Consider the following 22,140-nt stretch of genomic DNA (forward strand, 5'->3'; position numbering starts at 1 on the left):
TGCGGCTTGTGAATATGTGAACTCACTGTAAGGGGCTCGTCTAGGTTTTTAAACAATTTCTGTGGGGGCTTTATAACGTGTGAAGTGGGCTAGGCTGAAATATGTTTCCCAGAATTCTTTTCCCTACAAGTCCCCAGTTAGAGTGGGGAATAAGAGACATTTTTGCTTGAAATTTGAAGGACAAAAGTGAAGTGGCAGCTGTGTTACTTTTCACTGTCAGAAGGTGGGGCAGGTGCTTCTGCAGCTCAGGCACATTGTCACTCATCTGTGACTCATGCCCTTGGGGTGGCGGCAGGTGGGCCTGCACATGTTCTGCTTTTCTCTGAATCCTTCACCAGCTTCTCTGATTCCTGGACCAGGTATGTGTTTTAGCTCCATGACAGAGGGAGCCACCTTCCCCTTTAGGACCAGCACGTCATCAGGGTTGGAGGCAGTGAGGACAGAGTTACGGGCTCCATTCTGCCCTGAGGGGCCCAGGTTGTCTCTGCCTTCTCCCACATTACATCCACTTTCCCTTCTTTTTTTTTTTTTTAATTTACGAAAAGTAGGCTATGTTTATTAGAGTCACACACACTTGAGTATCTCAGTGTGACTCAAGACCACAAAAAACCCATTTCTCCTTCACTTCTGCGTCCTGGGGTTAAGACCTAGACCAGCAGGCATACTGCTTGAGGTCCATTCACAGGTTTACAAGTTTTTCACTGAGGGCAATCTGTGACTGTGTGAGGTTGGCCAGGTAGGTCACCATCAACAGGTCATTGATGTTACTGTTGAGCATGGTCTCGAAGTCATCGGGAACTATTTTGGGTACTTGGTTAACCAGGTTCATCAGGAAGTGGCCTACTGACACCTTTCCAGACAGTACATCCTCTGCATATTGCAACACTGTGCTCAGGGCATCCTGGATGTGAGCTGATACCCCTCCTACTTGCTGCAAGTCACCTGGGAGTCCAATCACTCTGTTGGGCTAAAGCAGGTCTTCATGATCAGGTCAACTCCAATGCATTCAGTGTCATAGTATGCATATTTCACTGTCAGAGGTGTGAACATCACTCCCATGGTCCTCCCAGGCTTTCTTTCTCGACAAGATGGCCACACCGGCGGTACCAGCAAGTTCTCCTCCTGCCACGCCAGCCCCAGCCCCGGCAGCGGCCCCAGCCTCGGCCCCAGTCTCAGTCCCAGCACCAACGCCAGCACCGGCTGGCTGCGGCTCCTGTTCCCACTTTCCCTTCTTGATGCCTTCCCAGGGGCCCTGGATTTCTAGCATCCAACAGAAAGACAGTAGCCTTATAGAGACTCTCAACCAGCTCCCAGGATTGCATAGGGTCAAATCCCTGTAACTGATTATTTACTACACATACCTCTTAGAGGTTCTGCGTTTCCTTGCACCCTGACCAATACAGCCTCCTTGCAATGTACACAAGCTTCACAGACTCACTGAAAACCTGGAGTAAGAAATGGGGACAAGGCCACTGCAGTTCAGCCCAGGCAACAAGAGTGAGACCTCATCTCTTAAGAAAAAACAAAAACAATGACCCGGACGTGGTGGCTCACGCCTGTAATCCCAGCACTTGGGAAGCCGAGGAGGGCTGATCACAAGATCAGGAGACTGAGACCATCTTGGCTAACACGGTGAAACCTCGTCTGTACTAAAAATACAAAAAATTAGCTGGGTGTCACGGCACATGCCTGTAGTCCCAGCTACTCGGGAAGCTGAGGCAAGAGAATCGTTTGAATTGGGGAGGCCAAGGTTGCAGTGAGCTAAGATCGCACCACCACACTCAAGCCTGGGTGACTACTCCATCTCAAAAAAAAAAAAAAAGAAAGATGTCCTGAGGCAGTACATGTACCTGCATGAAAACCGGAGTGGTGAGAGTAGCTGACAAAGGTTACGTGGTCTTCCTGAGTTTTCCTACTCGGTAGATGGACAGTGATAAGAATGATGGCAACAGAGCATACCCTAACTGGGGCTTGTGGGGTCCCAGTTACTTTTCATGTATCATCAATCTGGGTGATAACCTGGCGGGCTAGATGCTATCTTCTCCTCTTTCAAATGAGAGACATGAGGCTCAGAGAAGTTATAGGACTTGCTCTAGGTAACACAGAGCATAAATAGTGTCATGGGATCCAAATCCAGATTTTTCTACTCCAAAGCTTGTGATCTTTCCCTCTGCTTGTCTGCATAGCCCCTACAGCTTCCTAACTCACAGGAAATTCCTGCGTCCTTTGGTTGGCTCTATTTATAGTCTTTCTAAAGAGGAATGTGTTGGGCCCTCTTCCTGGCATGAAATCTATCTTTAAAATTTCATTTATTAATAAACACATAGGGCCTGTTTTGTGCCAGACACTGGTCTGAGCAGTTTACAAATATTAACTAATTTAATCTTTACAGCAACTCTGTTATATTACTACTGTTAATATAGTAGTAATAGGATTAGTGCCATTTTACAGAGAAGGAAATGAAGGGAGAGGGAAGCTAAGTGTTTTGCCCAAGGTCACACAGCCAGTAAGTTTTGCAGAGTCAGATTTCACACCCATCACCAAGTATTGCTGCCCTTTCCTTCAGAGATTCGGACTTCTCATCCTAGCCTGTCTCCTCTTTCCTGTGAATGCTGAGACGATCATGGGCTCAGGGGCTCAGAGTTCCCCTAAAGGAAGGCCCTGGGTGAGCCTGAATCTTTATAAATGTCCATAATGAGGCGAAAACTGGCATAGCTCAGCTGTGGCTTCTGGTGACTATCAGTTCTGTCTCAAAAAGCAAGCCCTTCTTTATTTCCAGTGTTTCTGAAGTGCTAATGGCCTCCACAAAGGCTCCTTCCTTTGAGACTGAAAATCAAACCTCTGACGTTCCACACCTGAGTCTTGGTGGCCTTAACTTTCCTTTCTCTCAACAGCTTCCTTCTTACCTCACTCCTTCTGATCTCAACCAGGCTGCACAGATCTGACTGAGGCCGGAGCCAGGAGGCAGCAGGTGGAGCTGTCTTGGTTGGCTGAGCAGCCAATAGGCTGCTCCCTCTTCAGAAGTCACATAGACGATCAGGGTCTGAAACTTCTGCCTCTTGAAGTCACTTGGGTTTGACAAGATGTAAGGCATTCCACCTTTTAGAGATTCTTGTGTATGAACAAGCAATGTCGTGGGAGCTCTTCAGGGCTCTCAGTCATTCATACCTTATCATTGGCTTTTCTCCAACTGGCCTTGAATAGTACTTGATGTAAGTAAGGCCAGGGTGGGAGAAGGGTATGGAGAGTTAGCAAGAGAACCTCAGTGAAAAACATCCTCTGCTGTACAGTCCTTCAGAGGAGATGCCTCAATAATGGCATAGCAGTGACCAGCAGCCACCAGGGCTCTGCCGTTTACTACTCAAGAGACCTTCGACAATTCGCTTACCTGCATTAGTCAGTTTCCATATCTACACACTAGAATTAACAATAACATCTACTCCTTAGGGCTGTTTTGAGGATGCATCATTGTGGAGTATGTGAAAAACGTAGTTCAAGGTTGGGCATATAACAACAGCTCAAGAAATGTTAACTATTATGATTACATAATAGGCCCCAGTTTAAAGGCAGTTTATTTTACACAAACCCTATTGTAACCATGAACTCAATGTTGTATTTCCCATTTTATAGGTTCAAACATTAGACAGGCTAAATTAGTTGCTCAAACCACATAGGTAGTGGTCGGAAGTGTAGAGTGGGACTCAACCATTGTTTTCTGCCTCCAAATGTCATGCTCATTGCATGGCCTAGAGAGGATGCTAGCAGCCAGGCCCTCCTCACCTCAGCCCAAAGACAGACAGACAGACACACACACACATTGCAATTTTGCCTTATTCCTGGGCTCTAGGAAAGCAGCCTTCATCCCTTGGTAACTGTTTTTCAATGTTATCCAGTTTAGTAGAGTAATACCAGGGAGCTGAGAGTCACTAGGCCCTTCACAAAGTCAGCCGTAGGTGCATTTGCCAGTCATTTCTTTGTCGGCAAAGACAAAAGCTTTGAAGCTCAGTCGAAAAATGCAATGGGTGGTGGCCAAGCCTCAGCTGAGAGTGTGAAAGTCCTTATTACGATCCTCAATATCATATTCCCACAATTGGCATCAGCCCACTACAAATAAGGAAGTTATTTCCCAAGATTAGTGAAAAAAAAAAAAAAAAGAAAGAAAAAAGAAAAGAAAGAGGGTGGGAGAGTGGGGGTTTCAGCATTGGGCTGGGGAGGGGCTAGGAAGACGGCAGACATTAAAATAGCAGCAAATGAATACCGTGTGCTTTCAGACACGCCGCGAGATTGGTAATTCTGCTGAGATAATTGCCCTTCCCCAGATTACTGTCTTTATCAGGGAAAGAAATGATTGCTATGTGTGAGAAATCACACTGTCTCTTGCTCCATGAGAAGTGGCAGTGATTAATGAGAGACCAGGCTTCCAATTCGCAAATATTCCGTGCATGCACCGGACTTCAGGAGTAGAAAGACAGCTTTCAGAGAATAAGCAAACACGATAAACTCTTCCTCCACAGACCCGGAGACTGAGGCACCTCGTGGTGTGACTCAATCTTCAGTATCACCTTTCATCTTCCTGGAAGTCCGGGTCTAAATTTTTATGACTTGATACTATTGGCTGCTTGGGGTCTTTTTCTCTACATCAGAGAGTTTGCCTGCTGGTGAGACCACTGGACTCCACAGATCTGGGTTTTAAGCCAGGGTCTTAGGTTGTTCAGCCTCTGTTCTTCCTCGAGAGCAAATCTCCAAATGTTTGCTGACAGTAAAATGTGATGATTTAACTAGCTGATCTCTTAGGTCTCTTGAGTCTCTGGAAGTCTCATCCTATGAGTCTCCCTGCATACTTCGGAGGGGCAAAAAAAACAGTGTGGTAGCAGAATAATGGTCCTCCAAAGATGTCCACATCCTGATCCCTGGAACATGTGGACATGTTACCACATGGCAGAAGGGATTTGGCAGATATAATTAAAATAAGGATCTTAAAATGGAAATTATCTTGAATTATATAGGTGGAACCAATGTAATCACAAGGGTTCTTAAAAGCTAGAAGAGGGAGGCTGGAGAGTCAGAGAAGGAGACGTGACAAAGGAAGCAGAGGTCAGAGTGATGCAGTTGCTGGCTTTGATGATGGAGGAGGGGGCCATGAGCCGAGGAATGTGGGTGACCTCTAGAAGCTGGAAAAGGCAAAGACACAAATTCTCCCCTGAAGTCTCCCAAAGGAACCAGCCCTGCTGACACCTTGACTTTAGCCCAGAGAGACCTGTTTGGGACTTACGACCTCCAGAATTGCAAGATAAAAATTTTGTGTTGTTTTAAGCTACTAAGTTTGTGGCAGTTTGTTACAGCAGCAATTGGAAAACTGATATTACCAGGAAGGCCTGGACCAGATGATGAGGGTCTCTTACTGTGACACCCACCACTTAGGGTATCTGCCATGCTGAGGCTGAGACCCAGGGAAACAGTTTGCCTCACTTTCCACTAAGCTAGAAGATCATGGCCACATCATTGGGTGAACAAAGATAGAGGCCACTAATTACCCCAGTGGTCACTATAGACAATTAATGCAGATAATTTGGGGACTGTGCATGTACTTGTCAGCTGTCAAATTGCACAGACTAACTAACTAGCATTAACAATACCAAGTATAGTAATTGAGTACTTATGTTCCATCAGAGCTTTAATACTTAGGGCAACTACAAGAGGTGGGTACTATTGGTGTCTATTTTACAGATAGAGAAACTGAGTTGTAGAAAGGCTGAGTTGCACATGAGTAAGGCATATTGCTGGAACTCTGGCTGGGTCTACCCCAGTCCATATCCCAAGCTCTTATCTAAGAGAATTTTTCTCCCAGCCCCAGAATTCCTTATGCACCATGGCATCCAGTAAAAAATCAGCCCTGTAGGGCAGTGTTCTAAAACTTTGACAGGCATCAAAATCACCCAGAGAACTTGTGGAAACAAATTCCTGGGCCCAGTCTCCAGATGTTCTAATTCAGTAGGTCTGGGGAGGGGATTAGGAAATTGCATTTCTGATACATTTATAGGTGACCTTGACACTGCTGGTCCATGGACTGCATTTTGAGTAGCTGGCCTCTAGAAGCCATTCCATCCCAGCCCCCAGGTCCAGTTACATCAAAACCGTGGTGGAGCCTTAATCCCATTACGTGACTAAACCTACTTTTTGCCAAATCGAAATAAAGAGAACTTAGTTTGATAGGACATTGGGAAAAATGGGTGCAAACGCTAATATTACGCACATCTTTGTCTGCCTGGACTGCAGGAATTGTGTAGCGACCACATGATTTTTCCCGCCTTAGAAGGGATGTTGCTTACATAATAATAAAATTGTCTTACGTTTGCTTAGCATTTTTAAAATAAAGTACTTTAAAAACTATGTCTCGATACATAAGTTAAATTCATAAATATATCTTTATACAATGTGGACGATAATCTAGCCAGAAAAGACATATATTCAACTGAATATTGAATATATTCAAAAGTAGTTAATGAATGCCTTCCTTGGTCTGGGCACCTAAGCAGAGAGTTAGAAAATAAAAGTTGCAGTTGTTCTTGAGGACACAGAAAACAATTCAAACAATGTCTAGCCCTAAACTACAAATGAAACCATTAGTTCATAATTTCACAGTTAGGTTTTCATGTTATGGGAGTAGAAACCTTTGAGATGTCTGAGGGAGGAAAAGATGGACAAGAGAAAAATAGAGTCTGAGAGAGGATGACAATGCACCTCTAACCCACCAGCCTGCCCGTGGAGGAGGGAAGGGAAGGAAAGGAGAGAGAGAAGAGCAGTACTCACAGGGCAAGCTGTCCCTTGAACCCCCAGCCCCTGTGTGTTTAGGATGCTTTATTTTCTATGTCTGGCCTTTGAGAATGCACTGGATTTAATGAATCCATTAATGAATTTATTCCTGGATTATATCTAGAGAGGGAGAGAGGAAAAGAAGAAATCAAGCTCCAGATGGGAGCCTTGATTTGTGTGAATGGGCTCTCATATTAATCTTTCTAAACAGGAAATCCTAGTAGCCCTCGGAGGTCTCTGTCAGGATCTGGGTCGGTTTAAGCATAATCCCCTGCTCTCCCCCAACCCTCCGCCTCATTCTTGCCCCTCCTCCCCGTCCTGCTTCCATCTCTCAACATGCAAGTGACCAGCCACCTGCCCCCAGCACAGGCATGCATGTTTTGTTTTTGTGTTTTGTTTTACTCCATCTTTGTCACTTCCGTCAAACAGGAAAGGAAGGTCACTTCCAGGGCTTCCTTCCCAAGGTGTTGGATTAAGGGGCCAGTGAGAAGGGAAGGGGAGGGAAGGGAAGAACAGATTCCCCCTTCATTAAAGTGTTTTTTGTTTGTTTGTTTGTTTTTGTTTTTGTTTTTCTGCAGATCTATGAGGCGAATGCATCCAGGATAGAGAATTAGGTGAGAGACAGCTTCACTCTTTTGCTGATTAATACACTATTACCAATTATTGCTTGAAAATCCATCTTTGCCATGCATTATGGAATAGTGATGTACCATGGAATTATAGACTCTGTGATATTTGGCAGTAAGACCCAGCCTACCAAGGACCGGTTAATCAAGTTCTCCTTATTTATGTATGTATGTATTTATTTATTTTTAAAGAAAGGTGCCTTAGTATGGTTTATTTTGACCAAGCTGTCTTCTCTTTGGCTCTTGCTGGCCCAGCCTAAGAAGTCCTGAGCCCTTGTTTCCCACTTCCAATGCCTCTATGTTGAGACCTGAGGTGACTATAGCTCTGTTTATTATATGAGTAACACATAGATGCTTCCTGTATCTATGAACCCCCTGCACCACAAAGGACGAAAATCAATGTCTGACAGAAAGACTAGTGGCATATTTTTTGCCTCCCTCTGTCCCTTTAAATGCTTTAGATGATGAAAGATGCTGGCCAAGGAATGGTGGGGAGGTTGGAGAAAACAAGTTTTCGCTAATCTGGGGGTGACAGCCTCCCTCATGGAGAAGATACAATGCTGGTTTTGCTCAATTTTCTTTTTTAATGGAGGGAAAACTTGGGGAAGTCAGGCACAGGTGTAATGGGGGTAAGTTGGAATAACTGGTTTACCAGAGGAATAAAAAAGAAGCTGGAAAAGCAGCTCCGAGTGCACTTCTCTTACTCAAGCTCTCTGGGCCGTGCCTGGGTTTCCTGGTGGAGCCCTGCCAGAGCTGGCTAGGGATGCTTTAGAGATGTGGTCCTTTCACCAGCAACCTCTCTTCCTATTGAAAGAAAGGAGCAGAGGGAGCCTGAGCCCCGAGACTTGGACAGACTGGCTAGTATCTTTACCTGGCTGGCAGGGTGTGTCAGACAAGGCCACTGCTAGGATCCTGTCCTCACATTTGGCTTCCTGCATCTATGAACCCCTTGCACCACAGAGGAGAAAAATCAATGTCTGACAGAAAGACTAGTGGCATATTTTTTGCCTCCCTCTGTCCCTTTAAATGCTGTCCAATGGGGAAAGTTTTTCCCTGACCTAGATGAAAATCCAGCAGGTCTCCTTGTTTTGTGTTACTCATATAATAAAGAGAGCTATAGTCACCTCAGGTCTCAAACACAAGAAATTAAACTGTACAGTCCAAAATATGAAATTGTTGCTTTTGCCCACAAAGTTGAAGTGGTCTGTGATAATGCAGTGGTATACAACCTGAACAAATGGTTATAAGTCTTCAGATGGTTAGGTCCCATCTCTACAACCACTTTGAGTACTTAGCTAATCTCAGAAACCACCTTTCAGTTCCTATCCCCAGGTTTCCCCTCCCTCCCTGCTCCAACAGCTGAATTTCTTTCCCCTAGTTCAATTGCATTCAGTACATATTTAGTGAAATGCATAATATGGACATGGCACCATGTTTGGTGTTGTAAAGAAAATCAAAGATCAATAAAAAAAGTTCCTTGAGTTCAAAATATATCTCTCTCTCTGTTAGCTCTCTCCCTCTCTCTCATCTACCTACCTATCATTTATAAATAGATAAATAGGTAACTAGAGAGTAGCTAGCTAGAAAGGTAGGTAGGTAAATAGACAGATAGATCAATGGATAGTTAGATATAGTGTGGTAGATACCATTCATAGATGCGATAGCTAAATAGCTAGATACATACATGCACACATACATACAGATAAAAATCTATTCTTATGGGAATGTGATCTCTAGACAGGTGCATCAGTATCACCTGGGGGCTGTGTGAAATGCACTCTAAGCCCTACCCTGGTTCAGAGTCTGCATGTTAACGAGATCCTCAGGCGATGGTGCACATTAAGCACTGCTATGAAAGAGTTAACCTCGTAGGATTAGATAGATAGTAAAGAATCAGCTTTCAGTTATATAATGTGCGCTCTGGGAAGAAGACAGAGATCAACTTAGGAGTGTAAGAGGTTTACTGGGAGATAATGAAGAAAGATAAAAGTGATAGGAAGAAGAATTCATTAGGGAAAGCATTCAGATTATGATGCTGATCTGGGACTTGTGAAAGGAAAGAGGGGAGGAAGAGGGGTTGGACAGAGTCTCAGAGTGCAATGTAGATCTTTCAAAGTCTTGGCCAATCTGCTGGGGAAATGCAGAGCAAAGATTGCCCGTTAGTGGAAATCTGCACTGAGTAGAAATGGCCAGGTCTTTGTAACCCTGCTGTGCTCAGAGGGCTACCCCGAAGGAGTGTGGCCCCTGCACTAAAGCTGAGGCAATGCCAACAGCTGGAGGCTGTCAGCTAACTGCACTCTGGCAGTTAAAAAGCAAATTCTTTCTTTAAGGGAGATTTGAGCAGTATACCTCCATGGCTACCACATGTGACATCTGCAGGTAATTTTGCCAGAAACCTATAAGAACTGGCAAATGCATGGGAAACAGATTTAAGGAAATACCACATTAAAGGAGGCCTGGGTTTTGTGCTTTTCCTGGACTGTTTATGTTGTACTCTTACTCTTCAGGGAACAATCTCCCAGAAAGCCCCCGAAAGACAAGCTCCAGAGAATTCTTTCCTCTGGGGAGCCTGAGGAGAACCCATGTGAACCAATATAGCATCCTTATATTTACAAGATGCATGAATCAGTAGACAAGACTGTCATGGGTCTCTGACCTCACTTTCTGCAAGCTCAGTAAGTCCCAGGCTCCCCAGGAAAAATACCTGATCCTGACTGGCAACCTCAGAGCCAGAGAAGAATAAAAGCCCACTGGAGATGAAGCAGGGAAGGCACAGATATGGGGAAAGGGAATGCAAGGCCCTGTGGTTAACCAGCGATGCCTTCACATACTGATTTTCATATTCATACCCTTCCTTACTCATGCACATCTGCAAAGACAGCCAACTATATGCACAGTCACACACAATGAAAATACTTATGTACACCAAATTCACATCCACCTTCACATATAAACTCTTAAAAAGCCATATGCACACATACTTCTCAAACCTTGACCCAAGTTTGTGTGTCTATGTGCTGCTATTGCAACACACACTTGTGCACCCAGGACCAAGTTTCCAAATCACACCCTTTGGATAGAGACATTCATTGACAAGAGGTCCTAACTTCATGCATATAAATCTGAAACAATATACAGAAACAATATACAGAAATAGACAATGAAAACAGACATTCAGAAACACAGCCACTTTATGATAATTTAAAACCAAGAAACTTCTGGAGACTGTGTCTGGCAGTTCCAGACACACACCTTGAAACAGATTTCTCTTGGTTACCAATGCCTGCTAAAACCCTGCAGGGGTAGAGACAGGGCAGGAGAAGATTTCCTAGTGTCCCAACCTAGAAAGATTAATACGTTACATCAGCCAACCTCCTGCCTCCTGCAGCAGGGAACTAAAGTTCTCAGGCCAGATGTTGCAGTGAGGGAGTGCTTGTATCAGGAAAAAGGATTATGCATTTCTATAAAGGAGTGAAATATAGGGGACAAGGGCCAAACTCTGATTGTTTGAGTTTGAGTTCCAGCATCATCACTTTCTACCTGTGTAAGCCTGGGTGAGTCTGTCAATCTCTCTGTGCCTCAGTTTCTTCGTTTATAAAATGGTGATGATAACAGTACTTACAAAATAGGTTGCTGTAGGAATACACAGAGACAATATTTGTAAAGTGCTGAGAATGGGCTGGTGCATAATAAGAGCCAAGTAAGTATTGGTTGTTATTATTCCACTCTTGGGAATTCTCCAGCCTTAGAGATTGGACAACCTCCCTGGCTCCCTCTCATAAGCCACCTCCACCCTCAGCCTCCTTCATGAACCTAGATGCAGTTGCTAGCTCCAAGATTCACCAGGCAGGATTAGCCCTCACCAGGATTGTAAAAATCGCTTCTCCCCTTCCCTGCTGTGGTTTTTGCAAATGGGATTCGTTGGAGCAGGTGGAGGGGTTCTGCTGGGTTGAGACCAGACAGCTCATCTCCTGACTAGGCTGCTTGCCTGGGCTGCCACTGGGTCTGTACTGGAAACAGGCTAGGGCATGGGAATCCTGCAAGGTTCCAACCCCCTCGTACATTTTTGAGGATCTGTAGGAAGACGGGAAGAGAGATGCTTCTCCATTGATATATGTATTTCAAGGTCCTTAACTACGTGGCCCCCCTCCCTTCTGTAATCCTTCCCAAAGAAATACCTTTATTTCTCCAAAATAAAAAGGACTGGTGTCTCCCGTCTCTGTCTCTCATACTCCGACTCAGCTCAAAGCCTCGTCCCTTTAGCCCAAGGCACTTCGTTCCCCCTGGAGTCCACTCGGCTTCCAGCGGGTTCCCAGGTGAACTGAAATCCAGAGCTATTCTCATCTGGTTGCCCTGGGAATTTCAGCGCTGTCGGTACAACCTGTTCCTCCATCCTCCCCACTCCTTCCCTCCCTCCGCTGGGCTGCACCCTTCTCAGCCCCTCCTTTTTCTTGCTAGGGGCCCCAGCTGCGCCCTCCGGGGAGACACTCGCTGCCACGAGACCCGGGAGGGGAAGCGGGAGGAGGGGGAGAGGAGGGGGAAGGCGGGGGAGGCGCCGAGGGTGGAGGCCAAGCGCGGCGCAGCCAGAGAGGGGCGGCTGAAGGTTGCATCTGCTGGAAGGAGGCTTTTCGGCTGCTTGGTAACGGGCTGCCAGAAGAGAGAGAGGCAGAGAGCAGGGCAGCGGCTTCTTGACGTCAGGGCCAAGCGAGGGGATCGCGCCAGCAACCCCAGCTCGCCCCAGAGAGGGGCCGGCCGACCGCGGGAGCGGAGCCTGACACCAGGCGCCCGCGGAGCGTGAGTAGGGGGCGCGGGAGCCGGTCAGCTGGGGCGCAGCATGCCCTCTGCTCCCGCGCCATGGAGATCGCCCTGGTGCCCCTGGAGAACGGCGGTGCCATGACCGTCAGAGGAGGCGATGAGGCCCGGGCAGGCTGCGGCCAGGCCACAGGGGGAGAGCTTCAGTGTCCCCCGACGGCTGGGCTCAGCGATGGACCCAAGGAGCAGGCGCCAAAGGGGCGCGGCGCGCAGAGAGACGCGGACCAGGGAGTGCGGCCCTTGCCTCTGCTGCCCGAGGAGCTGCCACGGCCTCGACGGCCGCCTGCCGAGGACGAGGAGGAAGAAGGCGATCCCGGCCTGGGCACGGTGGAGGACCAGCCTCTGGGCACGGCGTCCCTGCAGCACCAGCGCGTCCACATCAACATCTCCGGGCTGCGCTTTGAGACGCAGCTGGGCACCCTGGCGCAGTTCCCCAACACACTCCTGGGGGACCCCGCCAAGCGCCTGCGCTACTTCGACCCCCTGAGGAACGAGTACTTCTTCGACCGCAACCGGCCCAGCTTCGACGGTATCCTCTACTACTATCAGTCCGGGGGCCGCCTGCGGAGGCCGGTCAACGTCTCCCTGGACGTGTTCGCGGACGAGATACGCTTCTACCAGCTGGGAGACGAGGCCATGGAGCGCTTCCGCGAGGATGAGGGCTTCATTAAAGAAGAGCAGAAGCCCCTGCCCCGCAACGAGTTCCAGCGCCAGGTGTGGCTTATCTTCGAGTATCCGGAGAGCTCTGGGTCCGCGCGGGCCATCGCCATCGTCTCGGTCTTGGTTATCCTCATCTCCATCATCACCTTCTGCTTGGAGACCCTGCCCGAGTTCAGGGATGAACGTGAGCTGCTCCGCCACCCTCCGGAGCCCCACCAGCCTCCCGCGCCCGCCCCTGGGGCCAACGGCAGCGGGGTCATGGCACCGCCCTCTGGCCCTACGGTGGCACCGCTCCTGCCCAGGACCCTGGCCGACCCCTTCTTCATCGTGGAGACCACGTGCGTCATCTGGTTCACCTTCGAGCTGCTCGTGCGCTTCTTCGCCTGCCCCAGCAAGGCAGGGTTCTCCCGGAACATCATGAACATCATCGATGTGGTGGCTATCTTCCCCTACTTCATCACCCTGGGCACCGAACTGGCAGAGCAGCAGCCAGGGGGCGGAGGAGGCGGCCAGAATGGGCAGCAGGCCATGTCCCTGGCCATCCTCCGAGTCATCCGCCTGGTCCGGGTGTTCCGCATCTTCAAGCTCTCCCGCCACTCCAAGGGGCTGCAGATCCTGGGCAAGACCTTGCAGGCTTCCATGAGGGAGCTGGGGCTGCTCATCTTCTTCCTCTTCATCGGGGTCATCCTCTTCTCCAGTGCCGTCTACTTCGCAGAGGCTGACAACCAGGGGACCCATTTCTCTAGCATCCCTGACGCCTTCTGGTGGGCAGTGGTCACCATGACCACTGTGGGCTACGGGGACATGAGGCCCATCACTGTTGGGGGCAAGATCGTGGGCTCGCTGTGTGCCATCGCCGGGGTCCTCACCATTGCCCTGCCTGTGCCCGTCATCGTCTCCAACTTCAACTACTTCTACCACCGGGAGACGGACCACGAGGAGCCGGCAGTCCTTAAGGAAGAGCAGGGCACTCAGAGCCAGGGGCCGGGGCTGGACAAAGGAGTCCAGCGGAAGGTCAGCGGGAGCAGGGGATCCTTCTTCAAGGCTGGGGGGACCCTGGAGAATGCAGACAGTGCCCGAAGGGGCAGCTGCTCCCTAGAGAAGTGTAACGTCAAAGCCAAGAGCAACGTGGACTTGCGGAGGTCCCTTTACGCCCTCTGCCTGGACACCAGCCGGGAAACAGATTTGTGAAAGGAGATTCAGGCAGACTGGTGGCAGTGGGGTAGGGAATGGGAGGCTTGCTGAACATGGATATCTACATTATACCGCAGAGTATTTGAAGTCACACTGTAACCTCAGTCTACCCCTCTCCTTTCACTCGTTTCCTCCCTCCCTCGATCCCCCCATTTTCTCTATTCTTTCCATGACACCCAAGGGTCGCCTATTTTTAAAAAGTACCACATTCCATGACGCAGGAGCTGTTGAAATGGTGAGCGCTGTGAGATGGATGTATTTGTAGCCAGTCTCCTATACCCAGCAGAGGGATAACCCAAACAAAAATGACTCTAAATAGCCCAGATCCCAAGAGATTATGTAACTCTTCCATCCATGTGTTCCAAATTTGCTTTACATATGATTGTATTTGTGTATAGGGGAAAATATTATTTTTATGCCTGGTGAGTGGCTTTTTGTACTGTAGTTCAGATAGAGATATTTTGGATATATTGTCAAGATACATGTATTTATGGAAGAAAGAGTTGTCCTGATGTTTTTCTGTGTTACTTATATTAGAGTCAGAGATCTTGGTATGGGCTGTTCTTGTTCCTGTGTCTCCAAGCCTCTGTCTTTTCTGGGATGTGGTATTGGTGCTTTGTGTCTAGGGCAAAGAATGTTCTTGAAGAAAGGCAAATCTGACTTTTTCTGTGCGCCTTAAACAATTCTTGTAACTTTCCTCAAAAAGCATTTTAATGATATTGGAGGAATACTTCTGATAATTTATTGTTTTTATTTTTATCCCAGGAAATAAAAGGTTACCTTGTTGAGGCAAGTGTTAGTTTTTCTGCAGCTGATACATTTTCTGAAATTTTTAAAAATAGTCTGTCACTGGCTGTTTCTGGTTTTGACATCAGAGCAAACGCATTGACTGGGGTTAGAGGAAATCTGAAAAGCTCATGATTTGCTTGGCGACGTCTTTTCAGTGTACCCCTTGGTGCCTCATAGACAATGGTGGGTGAATTTTGTCCAGGCTGTTCATGGCACGGACATCCCTGTGAGATGCTCTCTGAAGCAGTAGTATTAGCCCTTATGGTCAGCCTGGAGTAGGGAGGGCACTTAAAGGAAAAAGGGGATCAGACCCCTGACAGTCTTGCTTGGTCTCCGGGCACTGGCTTTCATTCCTTTGTTTGCAGGTTTTCAGGCCTCCTCAGGGTGGCTCTCAGCAGCTCTGAGAAACAAGCCTGATTCTCACAGACATGAAGCAGTCCTGGCAGCCCCAGTGTGCGAGTCACAGAGGGACCTGCGCCGGTTGTTCACTGCCCTCTTGGCATGGCTGAGGAGCACGTAATGTCTTTATGGCAACAGCAACGGTGAGAGGCCAAATGGAAGGCTTTGCTTGCTCACGTTAAAAGCTGTTTTCTGCAGATTATGGCCTTGCCCCCAAGTGATCCCTAAACTCAGAACAAATCTCCTTGTTCCCTTGTCACTGAGAGGCTGTGGCAAAACATTGCAATTGGCATAACACTAGCTAGCATTTCTCTCTGGGATTAGCTATCTGCTGATAGGAATCCGTAGGGCTCTGGATTCCTGCTGTTGCTTTTTCTGCTGAATGATCCAAAGCTGGGACTGTTTTACATCCTCACCAGGGTGGGCTGGTGGGCTGGAATCACACCTCCTCCAGGACAACAGTGGGCTTCATGGCTAGTTCTCAGGGTGTGGCCAGGTCTCCCTGTGGGTGAGAGGAGATCTATAAATCAATGCCTGGGAATTGTGAGTTTAAATAAAATGGCCAGCACAGTAAGGAAAGCCAGGGTCTGTGGGTGCCCAAAGTCGTTTCTAGCCAGAAGCTTTTAACACCAAATCTGAGGAGGAAACAGAAGGATTGTGCAGACAGGGCTCTGTTGATTTTCACTGCATGCTAAGGCAAAGGAAGAAGAACAGAGACATTTTATTTATTTATAATTTACAATCTGCCTAAAAGCAGGGCATCTTGCCAGAGCTCAACTGTACACAGTCTCACCTCCAAGCCCTCTCTGCCTTTAAAGCTAATGTTTGTAGTTTAGCACACACCTAGTGATTGGGACAGGGAAATCACCCCTAGGGCTCCAGCTTTCCTTAAAAACAAGCGATGTCACCACCTTTGACCAGAAGGTTTATTCCTTTAGGCTCAAGCAAATACTGAGAGAGAAGCCCCCCAGGTCTTCCATGTGTCCAGGTGCCTGACAAGATATTAGTCCAATTAGAATGGACTGCATCTTTAAAATGTCCAGTAAATGGCATAATCTTATAGAAATCCTCAAGGATAGAGTGGAGGGAGTGAGAGAGTGAGGCTCCCTGTAATTTCTTTTTTTTTCGGGGAGGATATTGCGAAGCAGGTTTCCAAAAGGGAACAGAGTGGTTCCAGAGGGAACCCTGGAGTCCAGCATCTCAGTCCCCTGTTGTAGCCTTCAATCCTGGGGACCAGTGATGTGTGAGATCTGTCCTGGAGCACTGGTTAGGGGGGCACCCACTAGGCAGTTCAGAATATTTCCATCTTGCCATATTCTCAGTGCACCTGTTGCTGTGATTCTGGAAACAGGCTCCACTATTGCACTCCAGCCAACCTGCTTTGCCTTTTGATGCAATTAGCAGGGAAGGGCTCTGAGAGTCAAGACTCTTCCCCAGGCTACCTGAGGTAAGGAGCCCTTTCCTGCCGCCTCCCACCCTTCCCTGCTTCTCTGCTGTTATTGATTTCCATAGCCTTTACCTTCCTGAGGAGATTAAATCAAGGAGCCTCTGCCAAGCCCTTTTATCCAGATGTTGCTTCTGGGTTCCCATGGGAGGAAACCACTCCTGAGTTTATAATCTACCAGCTTTGGCAACCAAGGCCCAGAAAGCAGGTTGCAGTTGGGTATAAGGACAGCAAAACGTCTGGCTCCCTCTTTTTTACTCCCAGCTATTTTTCTTCTCCTGCCGAAATGCTTGCTAAACCTTAGGTAATTACAGGTTCAGGAAAAAAAAATTTACATACTTTAAAAGTCTCAGTTCCTCGTCTTGCCCTGCTGGGGACATCCCCTAGATGAGAGAATGAAACAAACAAGGAGCCCTGGTGGAGTTTTTCCAGAGAGTTGGGATTTGTGTTATTTTCGTGTGAATGATGAAAGCACTCCCAGGCTTAGCATGACACAGAGTGTTTCTCTTGGTGCAGGGACACCTTTCTTCAAGTCCCCTCCAGAAGTGGCAGATTTGTGCACAGTGGATATTGACCCTGGGTGAGGAACATGCGTTCTTCTCTTGTGTGACCTCAGTGGCACAGATCTGCTCAGCAGCTACTCTGGGCCCAGCACTCTCCTGTGTGTGGAAGGACATACTGGGAAAAATATTAGGATGTGATTCCTGCCTTCATATAGCTGAAGTCTCACAGGGGAAGCAATCAGTATAAAGCAAAACAAGTCATGCAAGATAATGTGTGTCCAAGTACCTTGTAGGGGGTTCCAAAATGGAGCTATGTGGAACAGAAGTGGGAGTGAGAGAATCAGTGAGGATGAGGGTAGAAGAGAAAAGCTCTGCAGGCCTTGCAGTGAGGCTGGGAAGAAGGGAGGGCATGCTGGATGAGGGCAGGGAGGGCAGTGGCTCTGAGGAGAATCGCTGCCGTGTCCCCATCACTGTCTTCTGGGATGGAGTCCAGAGTTCAAGATCGGTGACTGTAGTAGGAACTCCAATTTTACCAGTAGCTGGGGGATGCGGCAATTGTTCAGGGGAGGGGTTGGCAACATTTCTGAAAGAGCCAGAAAGTAAATATTCTAGGCTTTGTAGGCCAAGAGGCAAAATTGAGGCTATTGTGTAGCTACTTATATAACCATATACAATGTAATCTTTTAAAAATGTGAACACTTAGCCTCAGCTCCAGAGCTGTACATCCCTGTCACATCAGTTCACCAGTTTATCAGTCACACGGAGGCTGCCTCCTGGGTATCCAGTCATGCTTGTGAAGCCCTGATCTGTCTCCCCTGATCTGACTTTGCTCAGTTCAACTTGCATTTATTGCAAATGCCAATCTTTGGTTTGGGGAGGAGGTCGCATGCTGGCATTTCCTAGCCCACGGTAGACCTCGGAAGAAAGATTTAGCTTGCTTCTACCGCCTCATAAAAATTAGAATTTTTTTTTCTACATGTCTGTGGGACAGGCTGCTCTATTTTCAGGGAAGAGAAAGAAGATGCCAAACTGGAAATTCTGCCTATGACTCTGGCCAGTGGGTTTTTCCCTGAGCTGTTGGTGGAAGTGGACCCCCACCACCAGAGCATAGGCTTCCTTCTCCTGCTGGCCTTAGACTTTTTCTGGAGGGGGCATTTCACCTGCCCCACCCCCCTTAGCTGGTTCTTCTCTGGCTATAAAGGTAGGCCCTGGGCCAGGTGGCCTCTGTGTGCACATGGTGTGTGTATGGTATGCACAGGTATAGCGGTGTCTACTCATGTAGCAGTGTGCATGGGTCTGGGGCCAGGGTAGCCCAGCCTGGAGTGACTCAACTCCAGACCACAGGCCTCCAGACAGAGGAAGATGCCTGTTACCTTCTCTTTTACTTGTCATTTATTTTCTAGCATCAAATTTTCCTCCAAGGGATGTTTCCGCTAGAAGGAAACTTACAAATAATCTGGTCTGTCCCGTTCATTTCACAGATGAACAAAGCAAGGCTCAGAGAGAAGAGGAACCCACCCAAGGTCCCGCCTCCAATTAAGGCAGGATTGGCATTGTTTTCCCTGACTCCTAGGCTTGATTCCTCTCAGTAATTCCACTCCATGTCTTCTGCGTGAAAGCCTCCCAGTTCTCATTCAGCTGCCCTACCTACGCTGCTTCCTGAGGCACATCCCTGCCATGTCAGTTTATCTGTATCCAAGCTGCCTTTGAAGCCCTGATTTGCCTCTTCTGATTTGATGTTACTAATTTCAACTTGTGTTTATTTCAAATTTCAAGGCAGTATAGGCAATGGAAATATGGCACAGTAATGAACAGGGCCCTCTAAAGAAGCATCTTACTATCTAAGGGGGGAAATGGAAACGTTGCAAATCCAGTGTACTTAGTACTATCATTCATTCATTTGTTCAAGTCATTTAACAGATATTTACTATGAGGCAAGCACCGTGCTAGACTCTGAGAATAACCAGCAAGAGGTTTTCCCTGATTGGATTTCCAGTCTAGTGGGGAGGATCAACAATCAAGGAAGCATGAGGAGATAATTTTCAAATTAAGGAAATGAGCAATGTCAGTTACGTTTGGGGGACAGATGTGCTACTTAGAGAGATGCATGGCTACAGAAGAGGAGACACTTGAGTGAAGCAAAAGAAGACATAAAAAGAGACAATGAGTTGGGGGCAGTGGTGCTGGGACTATAGGGACTTTCATGGGGAGCCTAGGTTTTCTTGGAGAGGCAGAGGGTGGAGATGTCAGACAGAGCTGGGACCTGTGGAAAGCCAAGTAACTGGAGTGCTTTGGGCAGGATTTTCAATCCCAGGGCCAGCCCTGGCCACTCACCATCAAGAAGCAGGAAGATAGCCCTGCCACTGCAGGCAGCAAATCCAAAGAGATGCAGCTGGACCACCTCACTGAGGGAGGCACAGCATAAGTTTCTGCCGAAAGGCAAGGAGCAGGTTTAAATCTGATTTTTTTTTCCTTTAATTTGAGGGGGCAGGCAAAGGACCTCAGATACCCCTGGCTTGTTTTACCAGCTAGCAGCACGCTCCAGTGGATTCTGGGTATGTGCCAAAAAGCAGATACAAACCACCTGGGGATCCTGGAGGAGGCAGGTCCCAAGGTGAGGGGAAGGGTGCAGAGAGAGCAAGGAGTCCTAGAGACCTAGAGTTCCTCAAAACTATTCTAAGACCAGGAACAGGAACCGAAAAATCTGGGAGAGGGTGTGGTGGGGCCAAGAAGAGAGCATCAGGAAAACCAAACATCTGTGTGCAAAAAATGCCATTTCTCAGAAATTCACAATGAAAGCTTCACTTACACCTGGATGGGGAACTTGATTTGAACCCTTACAAGCATGCTCATTGATGTTTCAGACTGGAGTGCTCCGGAAGACAATGGAGTTTCCCCTTTTATTCTGCACACACCACTCCCTCCTTCCAGCAACTCTCTGGTAGGCATGGGATTTTTCCCGTCCTGTAGCCCTGCCTTTGGGAGAAGTGGTGAGATGTGGATTGTGCAGGACCTGGACATCAGTGCTAACTGTCAAAGGGGCTTGCTCAGTGCCCCTTCCTCTCATTGTGCTCTCTGTAACCTCTTGTGCATGACATTGTGTGCAGTGAGGATGTCACTTCTGCCTCCTACAGGAGTCTCAAGTCTCAGAACAAGCTTGTCAATCCTAGGTAGTGTGGTGGGGATAGAAATGAGACAGAGTCTACCCTCAGGAAACTCACTGACTGATGTGGGCATGCTACACCTGCCTGTATATGGAGCCACACATGTAAAAATCAAGGACAAAATCTAAAGAACCAGCTATAAATGCCACAGAGAAATATAATTGCACTTAATGGTTTTGGGGATTGATCTAAGCCTGGCGCAGTTATTTGAGCCAGGATTCCTGAAAGAGGAGACCTTCAGAAGCAGTGTGAAAGAAGGGTCACATATAAATCTGTGTCTTTATTACTGTAGATCTTCCCCACCCTCCTGCCCCATGAATCCTCCTCTCAACTCCCCAGGCCTCTCATGTCGATGGTCACTCTGTCCCTTGAACTGGCTATCGCCTAGGCTGCAAGCTGACCTGCTCAGCAGATCCTGTCTCGTCACTCACCATGGCCATCTTAGCTCATGGCCTTTGACACAGATTGAGCCCATTTGCTGCAATATAGTAAGAGATCAATAGTGACCTGTTGAATCTTGAGTTTACATTTTTTAAAAACAAGCTTTGCTCCATTTTTTTTTATGTCTTTGGTTTTGTAGTAATTGGTCTTCTGGAACCAGGCTACTTTTAGGAGCCTTCAGCTTTATTATTTGGTAATCCTGTGAATTGTGTTCCAATATAAGACTTACTCTTAGGAATTTCTGAATAATGTGACCCTATTGCAATTGTAATGTTTATTATAAATTTCCAAATCTCTGCCATTATAAAACTGAAGATTTATACAGCAACTTTGCTCCAGAGTCCAAACAGCTGCCCCTTAGGCATGTTTTATAAACAACTGAGATTACTACAACCTGAATTGTAGCTCTCAGTAATCCATACCAATTACAGGGAATGTACATAAGACACCAATGTATGTTTGTTTGCTTTCTTCCCCAGCAGATTAAACTTTTCATTACTGCAATCACTTGCATTTTTTAAAATGGACATCCGTTAGGCCAATTGAGGAAAGAGGTCCCAATTATACTTAGGTAACCAAGGCATCCAGTTACAATGATGTATTCTCAGCGATACCCAACTTGGACAACTGAGTTTGCTTGTGCGTTTGGTCCTCTATTATACTCTCTCTGTAATTTCATGTTATTCCTATTTATGTTCTTCTTTGGTTGTGGTGAAGCTACCTATCAACTCTACGTCATCTGGACACCAGTTTTAAATTGGAATCTAGGACAGCTGATGGCAAACATGACCTCCACATGGACTTTCTGCTTCCCTTTCACTGCAACCTCCAGTCTACCCTACACCTGACTTCAAATTCATCTCTCCAGGACACTACTCTTATCATGTCATGCCAGCTTTCCTGAATAGAATAATTTCAGTTCAGTCCCTTTGGTCTGACATTTTTTTTTTTTTTTTTTGAAACAGAGTCTGACTCTGTTGCCCAGGCTGGAGTGCAGTGGCATGATCTCGGCTCACTGCAACCTCCGCCTCCAAGGTTCAAGCAGTTCTCCTGTCTCAGCCTCCCTAGTAGCTGGAACTACAGGTGCCCACCACCATGCCTGGCTAATTCTTTTGTATTTTTAGTAGAGACAGGGTTTCACCATATTGGTCAGGCTGGTCTCGAACTGCTGACCTCAGGTGATCCACCCGCTTCAGTTCTCCTTAATGTGATGCCAAATATATCTTCTCCTCAAAGAAACTCTCCTTAGTCCCTCTCGTCCGGTGCCATTTCTCCTTTTTTGGTACTTCTATCAC

At 47.3% G+C, this 22,140-nt stretch overlaps 1 protein-coding gene and 1 pseudogene across 1 annotated transcript; one reads left to right on the forward strand and one right to left on the reverse strand.

Moving 5' to 3' along the window:
• Window positions 1–668: 668 nt before the first annotated feature.
• On the reverse strand, window positions 669–3,094 carry LOC100432552 (eukaryotic translation initiation factor 3 subunit F-like; annotated as a pseudogene).
• Window positions 3,095–12,027: 8,933 nt separating this feature from the next.
• On the forward strand, window positions 12,028–15,394 carry KCNA5 (potassium voltage-gated channel subfamily A member 5). The gene has a single exon (XM_002822795.3). It carries the CDS (start codon window positions 12,294–12,296, stop codon window positions 14,100–14,102), a length of 1,809 nt encoding a protein of 602 aa, XP_002822841.3. The 5' UTR covers window positions 12,028–12,293; the 3' UTR covers window positions 14,103–15,394.
• The last annotated feature ends 6,746 nt before the right edge of the window (window positions 15,395–22,140 follow it).

The sequence above is a fragment of the Pongo abelii genome, chromosome 10 (genome assembly GCF_028885655.2).
Source record: "Pongo abelii isolate AG06213 chromosome 10, NHGRI_mPonAbe1-v2.0_pri, whole genome shotgun sequence".
Lineage (NCBI taxonomy): Eukaryota > Metazoa > Chordata > Mammalia > Primates > Hominidae > Pongo > Pongo abelii.

Bases quoted from the DNA above. Each gene is read 5' to 3' on its own strand.
- KCNA5 (XM_002822795.3), top strand. From the start codon at position 12,294: ATGGAGATCGCCCTGGTGCCCCTGGAGAACGGCGGTGCCATGACCGTC.